General features: G+C 41.1%; 1 protein-coding gene across 1 annotated transcript in view; it reads left to right on the top strand.

The window, feature by feature from the left end:
* The window catches only part of Cfap95 (cilia and flagella associated protein 95), an 83,509-nt gene extending 71,574 nt beyond the window's left edge, over positions 1-11,935 (top strand). The window contains exon 6 of the mRNA XM_051147113.1: positions 11,678-11,935. Within this exon, the coding sequence (XP_051003070.1) occupies positions 11,678-11,860 (183 nt within the window). The 3' untranslated portion in view covers positions 11,861-11,935. The remainder of the gene's footprint in view (positions 1-11,677) is intronic.
* The last annotated feature ends 431 nt before the right edge of the window (positions 11,936-12,366 follow it).

Genomic DNA, 12,366 nt, shown 5'->3' with positions numbered 1-12,366 from the left:
TTATTTTCAAAAGATCTGTCTCTGTCTTTAAACAAAATGAAGTTGTGAGTTCTAATCTCATGTATGCTGCTGTGACAAATTCCTAAGTACAAGCACAGGTTGCAGCCCATCCCTTAGGGGAAGGTACAACAGCGGGAGCTTGAAAGAACTGGCCATATCACATTGTCTTAGTTTTCTGTTGCTCTGAGAAGATGCCAGGCAAAGACAGAGTTGATTTGGTGCTTAGTTTCAGGGGGTTAGAGTGTGGGCATCATGGCAGGAGCATGGTAGCTGAGAGCTTACATCATTCTGATTTGTGTGTGTGTGTGTGTGTGTGTGTGTGTGTGTGTGTGTGTGTGTGTGTGTGTTGAGAGAGAGAGAGAGAGAGAAGAGAAGAGAAGAGAAGAGAAGAGAGGAGAAGAAGTGGAGAGGAGAGGTGAGGAGAGGAGAAGAGAGAGGAGAGAGAGAAATATGCATATAAATAAAACACAAGATTAAAAAGCCCAGACATGACATTTTAAGACAAGGAAGCTACAAAGAGTGGTCAATGTGTGAGAGTTAATATGTGATTTAAGCTGTAATAGTGTTTCTTTTATGAACTTGGGTGCCTTTGTGTTTGGGACATAGATGTTAATAATTGCGAGGTCCTCTTGGAGAAGTTTTTCTTTGATGAGTATGTAGTGTCCTTCCTTATCTCTTTGGTTTATTTTTGTTTGAAGTCTACTTTGACAGATATTACAATGGCTATACCAGCTTGCTTCTTAGATCCACTTACTTGGAATTTCTTCTTTGATTTTACCCTGAGATGATGTCTATCCTTGATACCGAGGTGTACTTTTTTAAATGCAGAGACAGATGGAGCTTGTTTTTGCATCAACACTGCTAGTCTCTTTTTATTGGGAAATTGAGACAAATGATGTTGCGATATATCAGTGGACGTGATTGTTGATTCCTGTTGTTGTTGTTACTGGTGTGTGTGTGTGTGTGTGTGTGTGTGTGTGTGTGTGTGTGCACTCACATGTGCTTACTCTTTTTTGATTGCTGGTCTGAGATTAATTATTCCCTGTGTTTTCCTATGGGTAGTTAACCTCTGAAGGTGGAGTTTTCCTTCTAGCACTTTCTATAGTACTGGGGATGTTTAAAGATACAGCTTAAATTTAGTTTTATCATGAAATATCTTCTTTTCTCTATATATTGTGTTGTGACTGAAAGTTTTGCTGTGTATAGTAGTCTGGGTTGGCGTCTGTGGTTCCTTAGAGTCTGCCATATATCTGTTCAGGCCCTTCTGGCTTTTAGAGTCTCCAATGAGAATTCAGGTATTATTCTAATAGGCCTGCCATTGTATACTATTTAGTCTTTTTCCCCTTGTAGCATTTAATATTCTTTCTTTGGTCTTTATGTGTAGTGTTTTGATTATTAAGTGTTGTGGAGAATTTCTTTTGTGGTCAAGTTTGGTGTGTTCTGTGTGTCTCTTGTACCTTCATAGGCATTACCTTCTATAGTTAGGGAAATTTTCTTCTATAATTTCATTGAAAAAATTTTTTGTGCCAGAGTATTTTTAAATTTTACATTTTCTTGGATCAAAGTGTCCATTTCTTTTGTCATGTCTTTAATGCCTGAGATTCTCTCTTCTATCTCTTGTATTCTGTTGGTGAGAGTTGCCTCTAAAGTTCCTGTTCTATTCATTTCCTTTCACCATTTGTTCAGTCATTTCATCTTTAAAGACCACAAGCATATTTGTAAAGGCTATTTTAAGTTTTGTTTTGTGCTTCAGCCATGTTGCACTTCTCAAATCCTACTGTATTAAGATTGCTGGGACCTAGTGGAGACGTATTATCTTGCTATTATGATTTTGCTTTTATTATAGAGTCTTGGCATCTGGGTTTGTGACAGTGGTAATTCTAGGTACTGATAACTGGTCTTGGTCTTTGTTGGGTGGGTGTTTTGTTCCTTGTTTTCTGTTGCCCTCTCCTGTTCTTAGGAGAATGTGGTAGCTGTGTGTTGCCTGGTAAGGAATTCTTCCTCCGGAATCCTACCAGGTTTTGGCCACTAGGGGTTCTGGGTAAAATCTGTTTCTAGGTATTGGGCATTGACACTTAGAAACAGAGATGAGAAGAGGGTTGCAGACAGGAGAGGATGATGGAGTGGAGGAGGGAAGAAATCAGTTCTGCAAGTATTTGCTTAGTTCCCTGAGAATTGGGCCAGAGAGGAAGAAGAGGCCACAACAGGTAGTTGGCTACAAAGCTAAGGATGAGACTGGGGCATGGATATGGAGGACAGGAGGGAGAGTGAATATCTGAAGCTTGCCTACTTGCTTATCTGGCCTACTTGCTTCTTTGACAGACTTGGCTGATGGGTTCACAGGGAATGCCTGCTAGGCTTGGGGCTTGGGATAACTGGAGGAGAGGGAGGCTGAAGGAGAAGTTCTAATGATCTGCTAGAGATGGGGTCAGATTGCAAGTGGGCTGCTACGGAATTGGGGGTAGGACTTGGCAGTTGGATTTGGAGAGCAGATGGAGAGGTGAAGATCTGTAGTTAGCCTGCTGCTTCCCTCCAAGTTCCCAACTCTTAGTTCAACTGTTTGATATGACTTGACCCTGTCTCATTGACTCTGTTCCATTAGAAAAGTATTTATTTTATTACCAAGTAATTTTTTAAAGACCTTGGCAGACATTTCATTCTGTCAATTTGAAAACTGGATAATAAATATTATAATTTTCTGTTCATTTGGTGAGTCACTGATAGTCTACGGTTGTATTTCAGGAAAGTCAGATTCTAAAGTAAGTTTGTGTCATATCTTTTCCCTAGAAAGATTGTTTGTCCTGATTGTCATGTTCCTCCTAACAGTAGTTAGCTGCCATGTATCTTTGCCTCTAGGCCAGGTCAGAGAATTTGGGACTATGAGAGATTTTACTTTCTTTTCAAATGATTCATTTCTACAGGAACACATGTGCCTTCTATAAAGTGGGAATATTTTAAAATTTGAGAGCCCTAGGCTTTGGATTTACATGCAACATGTTGTATCATATGGTTATAAATACAAATCGTTGTCAGAGAAAAATGTCCTCATATAATATGGACTGAAGAATAAAAAATGATATGTATGTTTCAGATGATTGAAATGGTAGGACTAGTTAAAACATGTATCTTAGACAAAAATAGGTGTCAGTAGCTTGTGTTCCATAGGCTGCTGTGAGTGTTACCTCCTGGAACTCAAATGCCGTGATGTTTCTTTAAAAAGTCAGTTTATCTTTTGAAATGATTGTCCACACAAATCTCTCTACTTTTTCTCATACCGAAACCTTATTATATTTGCTATATTTCAAAACTGTGTAGCAATTTATATTTGTGCTCACAGCCTTAGCATCTTTATTTATACCTTCTGTAACAATTTCCTTGTGATTGAATATCTGGACTTACACAAATTCTTTTTCCTTTAGAAAATTATTAAGTAAAGAGAAATAGTAAGTACTTTTTAAATATATAGCAAAGCATGTCCTACTAGTTACATATTTATTCTTGCTGCATTGGCTGAATACTATTATGTTTGTAACATAACCATTGAGCAGAAAGAATATTCAGTAGGAGCCAATTCAGGTGATGTCTGGTGAAGAAATGAGTAAGCAGGTAAAGCAGATTCTTGCTCATTTCCTCCCATGCTGCTCTGTATATGTGCTTAGAAGATGTCACTAGGAAGAGGTGGGGGGGGGGGTCTTCATTTAGGTGCATTGGAGCCACAGAGTTTTTATCCATGATGTATACAAAAAATAAGAAAATAAAGTCTCATAGGTGGTCTATAAAATACATATACATTGGTTTCGTCCATTTGACAAATCACATCACTCACATCAGATGCTTGCTGCTTCAAATACCCTTTAAGAGTAAATGAGGTCCCCAAAATGAATGTACTTATGGGCATCCTAGGGAAGAGTGGCCTTTGCTGTACTAATGCCAGGTGGATAATGGCTGTCTTCACAGTCCACACAAGGTTAGTTCACAGTGACTGATTTGGCCAGGAAACAACCCATTATGCATGTTTATGGATGAGCTGGATGGAGGGGCTGAGACTGCTTTCAAATTATGATACAAAATTAGGCAGTTAACAATGTTCCAGAAGGCTGGTCGCCAACTAAGAATGACCTTGGGGAAAGGGAGGGGGGGGGGACTATCAAATTAGAAAGGAGCCAAGGAACCAGAATGAAACCAGTAAGAGTATAACCACAGAATGGCCTATTGGATGGTTTGGAAAACTTGGCTGAGGATTAGGTATGCAAGTTGATTAAGGAACAGCAGTGTCATTCTATCAGGGAAAATTGTGCTTTGTGTGTAGTACAAAGCACTCTAACCTCTGGTAGAGTCAGCGTGGTTTATTCATAGAATACTGGTGACTGAACTATGCTCCTTCATCCTAAAGAATGAGATTGTAGCACCCAGGAAGCGCAGGGTGTGCGGTGGTACGGTCTCGGGCAAGGCTGTTATGTGAGATGCTATGGATGGTGTATCAGTCTGTATGGTAAAAGCATGCCCTTTGTCTTCCAAGTCAGTGACGGTCAGTTGGGAAACCTGCTCACTGAGAAGCCTGCTGTAGCATCCTATCCTGCCTTGCTATGGTCCATAGAAGAGAAAGAAGAAAGCAGAACAAAAGGATGGGAAAAAGAAACCTCCTCAGCCAGTTTTCCCCAGGCTAGCCTTTCATAGGATCTTGCTGCAGCTTCAGTAGGTTCCAGTGTCTACAGGGCTCGTTAGCCCCCTGCATTCCTTTCTTCTCTACCTTTTATCAGCATGTTTTATTGAACTTTCTTAACCCTTTTCTGAGCAGGATATGCTAAGGTTCCTAGAAATTTACTCATCCCACTGTGTTTTGTTAGGTCTTGCTCTGTCACTTCTTTCAAAGTTAGTGTTATTGACTCGCACTGAATTCTTCAACTTCCCTGGTCCTCCTAGATCTACAATAGTCTCCTTACCACTTCTGCTTTTTAGGCCCAGCCATGGGTGCCCTTAACATTTGGGTCCCAGAACACTGCTCCTCCAATTTTACCCAACCTTAGAGAAGTCATCTGCCCTGTTAGCTCTGTACCCATCATTCTGGGGGTACAGTTTTTGGTTATTATATTAATTTAAATATTATAACAACATTTCGAGAAATACACAGGGATATGCATGCACATAAGCTCTGTTAGAGTCAGTTGTTTATCCTCTGGAAACATGCACCTGAACCATGTTTCTTTATCGTAAATAAATTGACATGTAAGCCAGAGCAAGGGCGCGTAGCTATGGTACAGTTTCCAACCTCGGGGGAAATGCATGGGGTACAATTATGTAACCCACAATTTGCAACAGATAGCATCCATGGGTCCTGTAATGTTCCTTACAGCTATTTTTCCCCTGCCGATGATCACTGCTGCGTGTAGGGCACTGACTTCTCTCCAGGCCATCTGTCCCACTGCACCGTCTTCCAAATAAACATTTTGTACTGATGCAATCTCAAATTAGAAATGTCTAAAGTGTGACTCATAATTTCCCCCATAAAACACATCCTCCCCCACCCCTGTGTCTTATTCTTTTTAGTGGTGTTACAACTCTCCCCACCATGCAGACTTGATGCTATGAATCATCTTTGATTCTTTGTGCCCAGTTAGCCATGAAAGTGCTCTAAGCGCCTTCTGTGAAATGCCCTTTCCCTGGATTCTGTGAGAATGTCAGTACTATAATACTTACTACTACACACAAAGCACATGCTTCCCAGTCCTTATCCACCTGCACAGCTCAGAAAGATCCATCAAACCCTAGTTCTGCCTCGGAGAAACAGGCAGAAACCATGGTCTTTATAGCCGTGAATACTGTGCTTGCCAGCAATGTATAGTAATTCAAATGTCTGTTTCTACATATAATTCTATTTTTTAAAATTGATGTTTTGTGTGTTTGTCTACATGAGGATGTTGGATCCTAGAGTTACAGACAGTTGTGAGCTGTCATGTAGGTTCTTGCAATTGAACTTGGGCCCTCTGGAAGAGCAGTCAGTGCTCTAACAACTGAGCCATCTCGTACACACACACACACACACACACACACACACACACACACACACACACACATATTCACCTACATACAATTCTAAACTCTTCCTATAACCACTAAGGAAACAATAGACAAGGATTTTTAGCTCTTCTGTTAGAGTGTTGAGTGCATGATAACTGTCTTCAGCTTGTGTCCGAGGAGGAAGTGATAGCCAGCCTTCTTCCCAACTCTATCACTGTGGACAACACCTCTCCCCACATAAAACCTTTTTTTTAGTGCCACAACTTTGTTCCCATACAAAGTGCTCTAAGTCTCTTCCTCTCCCCATCTATCCATCTCTCTCTCTCTCTCTCTCTCTCTCTCTCTCTGCCTTCTTGTCCTTCTCTATCTACTGAAATTGTTTGTAAAGACAGGATCTCACACTGTAGCTCAGGCTAAACTCAAGTCAGACAGTCCTTGAGCCTTAGCCTCCTAAGTGGGGCCACTATAGGACTGGTCCACTGTATGCAGCTCTGTCTCTCTAGAAAATATTTTCACTTTCTCAAACATCATCATCTGTGCCCTGTCTGCCAAGAACTCATGAATCAGAGCCGAGACTATCTTTTCAAGGCCCTTGTTGTGAGCTTGGCCTGGCTTGTGTCAGGAAACCTGGCTTTCAGAACCACAATCCCCTTATCAGAATGGTTCCCTGTGCCAAAGCGAATCATGCAACCCACGTGGTTTATGCCAAACACCTGTTTTTTTTCTTCTGGATGTATGAAATTTTGGTATGTGCTGACTGAGGTTGGATGTGCCCAGTGCCCAATAAGAACCCTGGGCATGTGTTTCTAGTGAGCTTGCCCTGGGCAGAAGCTTTGCCTTTGTCAGCTCATTGGGGTAGCAGTCCAGAGGTCTGCACCTGCTTTCCTCTGGGCTTCAGCCCATGCACCTGTTCTCTGTCATTATTTTGCTTTCTGTCCTTTTGAGATAGATAGTCACAGTGCTCTGCAGAGCTCTGGCTACCCAGCTACAAGTCTTCCTAGAAAATCATCAGACTCAAGGTGGATTTGAGGTTCCTGACCCAACTTACGCTTCTCTTCCAAAAGAGAAGAGAAAGAATTGTGATAAAAATGCCTATACTCCGTGTCCCCCGCCCCCACACATGGATAGATGCCCTTTGCTAGAAGCACGGTATGTTTCCTGCCCTGGGAGCTGGGTGAGCTGTGCCTCTGCTGGAAATGGTGCTGTGTGGCTCTGATTTACACCAATGTCCATTCCTCCTGATTTACTTTGTGTCACACTCATTCTCAGAACTTGGCCACCACCGAGGAAGCAGAAGCAAACACACAGGAAGGGCCTGTGCAGTCATTCTAGCCAGTAGCCCAGGGCAGATCCCAGTGGAAACCTACCATCAACTACCAGCTACAGTAGTAAGGTGATGTTCCCAGGCCCTGGTCCTCCAGGAATCCTCAGTTTCAGGTTATCCCAGCTGATGCCCTACACATTGTGTTATATCTTTGCTGTACTTTGTCTGAACTCCTGGCCCAAAGAAAGCAATTTACATGTGGTGTTCTCTATCTGTTTCTATCTCTGGCAAGGCACTTTGGTCCACCTAGTGCTCTTTCCTTGTTGTCACCAATGTCTAACAAAGACCACTGCTGTAATTCACAGCCCTTTTCCTTCCTGAGTATAGTTGGAGATGGCTTGGCCCCTTTCCATTCTTATTAGTACTATAGATGCCACAGAAGCCTCTTTGACTCACGTTTTTGTCTCTACTCTATTGTGCACCTCTGCGATCTTTCTTACTACCCTCCTTTCAGAACTGCAGCTACTTCCCATATTTTGGCCACACCATGATACCGAAAGTGGCTCAGGATCATGACTTATTTATTTGTTTGTTTGTTTGTTGGTTGGTTTTTCAAGATAGGGTTTCTCTGTGTAGCCTTGACTATCCTGCACTTGCTTTGTAGACCAGGCTAGCCTCGAACTCACAGTGATCCACCTGCCTCTGCCTCCCAAGTGCTGGGATTAAAGACATGCACAGCCTCATATTTGACCAAGTCCCCTGAATGGGGAGACCTGGTGGCACTCACAGGAAGGATAGCAGGATAGCAGGCTACCAAGAAGAGACTTGATACCCTATGAGCATATACAGGGGGAGGAAGTCCCTCTCAGTCACAGTTATAGGGGAGGGGAGTGAGGGGAAGATGGGAGGGAGGGAGGAATGGGAGGATACAAGGGAGGGGATAACCATTGAGATGTAATATGAATAAATTAATAAAAATTAAAAAAAAAAAAGATGTGCACCGCCACCACCCTGCAGGATTGATGACTCTTAGAGGTCCCTTCTGCTTAACCACCCAAAGCAAGTAAAAGGCAGTGTGACAGGTCACCGGTGATAAGAATTCTCAACTGGATTGGGGCCAGGAGAACTCTAGATTTTTCTTTTCTTCTCTACTATACTTCTTTCTGTTCAGAAGAAAGGGACCCTCCATAGTTACAGAACAGGGATGGGGAAACACTGGTCTTTTCTGCTGCCATGATTTTCTCTCTCTGCTTCTCTTCCTAAGGATTCTCAGATACTGTTTTCTTCTTTCCCCAAGTCATCTGTAAGCCATTGGAGTAAAAGGTATTTTCTGTATACATTTAAGGGAACCCCATGGCCCAGGGGTTGATCACTGGAGTGTTCTAACTCCTCCAGCCTGTGCATTTACAACGAGGCTAATATCTTGCTGAAAAAAAGAATTTTGTTTTCCATGCAGCAAGCCAACATTGCTTTGGTCTTTGACTGGTATTGTTCTGAAACACATTTTAAACTCCCTTTGAGCAAATGAGTGGGAACATACACTGAGGTAAAAACACACTAATTTTTATATTATCCCTTCGTGTTTATTGACTTGCATGGCACTCCTAATGGCTTGCTTGTTTGGAACTCCCATTACCCCGGCTTTGCCCTCATCTCTGAGCTGCAGTCATTGTGGGGTCCCTGCTTTTTTCTCATGTTCCATCTCAGGATTTTTGTTTTCTTTAAAAAAACAAAACAAAACAAAACAAAACAAAACAAAACCCTGCTTTGCTTCCTACTAGAAATTTAAGCTTTCCAGTTCCAATAATTTTTATTTGTTTCTGAATGCCTATTTTGCTCACCTGCTCTGTATGTGGACCTTTCTGATTCCTAGTCATCTACCTTGTGACAAACCATTTGCCTTCACTCTCACTTTCTAGTGTATAGTTTTGACTGCTGCCATAGTTTTGACTCATTTCCTTGTTCCAAGGGCCTCAGGATTCTCATGTCACATGAGAAATTATGTCAAGATGCTTTTAGCAAGATGCACAAAATCCAAGGAGTAAAAGCAGTCGATTGAGATCACATTTTTGAAACATTAGACTTTGGGAAAGGGTCAATACAATAATGTATCCTGTTTCTTACTGACTCTTCAACCCACCTTTTACAAGTGTTGGCTTTAGGGGTTGGAGAGACCTTGGGTTTAATACCACACTGAAAATAAACAAAAAGAAAAGGATAAACTCGATTTCATGATATATTGGCTGTGGGGGGTTGGGGGGTGGGGGTGCTTCCAGTAGCGATCTGGCCTATACACTTTCTAGTTTAGGTTGGCAAGGTTCCTAATGGCCTACTCTAATCTTTGAAGACCTGCTGACTTGAGAATGGGGCGAAAAGACACCAATTTTCTTAGGCCACTTAGAGTCGATTTCTACTTCTGGGCTGAGGCCACCCTACTTCACACTGGCAGCTACACATTGGGAAAGGGGACTCGGGGCAACATAGAAGAGTGTTAAACACTTCTGTGTCGAAAATTAAGCTCAGGTCCTCATTAGCTCTCTGACCACTCTGGTCTCTTGAAACCGACAACAGCAGGGCTATTTATGCCGCGGAAGCTGGCTGCTGTTACCCACTGTCTCCTTTGTTGAACTGGCAGGCGTGCTGGCTTGCGAGTTAACAGGCAGCAGTCTTTTATCTAGTTTCTCCAACTTCAGAATCACTCTCATTAACGCACAGGTTGATTTTAAACCCTTTTACTGAGATATAATCCACGTACCACATAATCCATCCCTTTTAAGTACTTGGCTTGTTTCAGTTTGAGCGATGTTTTCACTCATGTCATGGCATTCATCAGTATTTTATTTCTCTTGGTTCTGAGTAATAGCTGTTTATCCATGCATCAGAAAATGCCCTCTGAGTTACTGAGACCCAGTTTTAACCAGTTGTCGAATCCAGTATTCTCTATAGCTAGTCCTTTAATATTTATGCTGCCAGACTCATTCTTCTTATAACTCTTTGATGTGTCATTTACCTCAAAAAAAAAAAAAATTGTCCTCTCAGCCTATGAGATGCTAAAGGAACACACTGATCTTGCGTTTGAAACTCTCTTCAGGTTGACTCCAGGAAGAAAAGGAATGAGAAGATTCTGATTCTTCTGAATGGATAGTTTTGTTAAGTAATACAAAATCTCATTTAAAATACTTGTATTTGATTGACGGACCATCAATCCATAAATTCCTCTCCATCTAGCTCTCCTTCCTTCCTTCCAACCAACCAACCAACCAACCAACCAACCAAGCCACAGAAAAGTCCCTCCATCCTGAAAGTACCACACAATGACAAGAGCCAAATCCCAAACCATGTTCAAACAGCATCACAGATATTGTATGGCTTTGTGATGTCATAGTTTATACCCTTCTCATCTCCTAAAAGCTTCTGGAGCAACATTGGTCTTAAGTCAGATGTGGTTTGTAACCAGCCTCAGCCAGTTAGCACTGGCTTCCTTTACCCACTCTCCTGGAGTTTTAGGAACGCCTTTATCTATGTGCAAAATGGGAGTAAGATTCAAACCCAGTATCCCATTATGGACCAGAAGATATCAACTCTAAAATATTGTGCTCAGCCCATAGTAGGCACACCACAGGTAAGTGGACACTATGGTTGAACATATGGTTAAAATGTCAATTTAAAAAACTAAGATGAAGGTGTGTCTTTGGTATTCTTTAATGGTTTTATAGCTTTGGAAGTTTCATTCCAATCTTGCTCTGGTGCTTTAAAATTAGAACTGACTTAAAGCAGGAGGCGGGAGATGAGTTTTTATCAGGCCTTATATGATGGGTCTTCCATCACTCCTGGAGTAGCCAGAAAGAACCAGTGTTTCCTTGGGAAATGATCAATAATAGCATCATATTTATCCTTATGAAGCTTAAAGTGGCCTAAAGATAAGCATCTTAATTATATTGGGTTGTTTTGAGTCCGATTTTTAATAGGAATGAGCCTTGGAGCTTGACATCTACCACTGTGGGAAGCATGATTTCATAATTATTAAAGATTTAACACAAGATACTGTTCTTCATAATAATCCTAACTCATCAATAAAAGGTGTTTTAAAAACATAGTTAACTCTGATTAGGTTAGTTTTATTTAGATTACCATAGTGTTTAAATTGGCCTCCATACTTGTATTAAGTTTAGAAACTTTTTACATGCACATTTTTTAAAGTCTTATAAATCATACTATTTGTGAGCTAGATTCTTCTTTCCAGATTGGAAGTATTTATAAATTCATAGCAAGTATTTGGTTGTGCTTCATTAAACAGTTTTTGAAAATTCACCTTTAGTTATAAGAACCAACTTTGGGTGCATGTTCCTTTGAGTATATACGTCAGTCACTGAATATTATTTTTTCTCATTGTAGGCTTGTCCACGTCAAGATGAGTGCTCCACAGTCTACAGGAAGTGCCGTTCTCAGTTCACAGACCTAAACGGCACCAAAAGATTTGGCATCAACACATGGCATGATGAGAGTGGGATTTATGCTAACTCAGAGGCAAAACAAAAACTCTACGCATTGGCTGAAAATCCTATTGTCCCTCGTTAGCAGCTATATATGCAATCAGACCCTCAAACTAATGAAAATTAATAAATGTAGCGGATAAGTTTCCTTAATAAAGACAAGGTTTTCCAATCTAAGGAAATGTTTATATCCATATTCTCATGAGCTACCCTACTAGCTCCCTGAATTTAGCATATGCACCACTAAGATGAGCCACAGAATTCTAGGATGCAATTTTGGCTGCTTACTTTGCTGTATAGAATATGCATTCTTTTATCATTACAAAAATGAGTAAAGATGGCACTATCCAACTTGTGCTTGTCTATCATGTAGCTACATTTTTTTGAGTGAGCAAATTTCATTTCATTTTTGATGATGCTGGGGATGGCAAGTAGGGCCTTGCACATGCTAGACAAACATTCTACTACTGAACTTCATTCCCCATTGACTTCTTCTCACTTAAACAAATTAGTGAAAACATAGTAGATGTTTTTATTTACGTCATATGATATGTTTCAATACAGGTATACTGTGTATAGCCAGGTGAGGCA

This window comes from Acomys russatus, chromosome 5 (genome assembly GCF_903995435.1).
Source record: "Acomys russatus chromosome 5, mAcoRus1.1, whole genome shotgun sequence".
NCBI lineage: Eukaryota > Metazoa > Chordata > Mammalia > Rodentia > Muridae > Acomys > Acomys russatus.
Note: the sequence above shows the minus strand (reverse complement) of the source record. Positions and strands in the feature narration are given on the sequence as shown.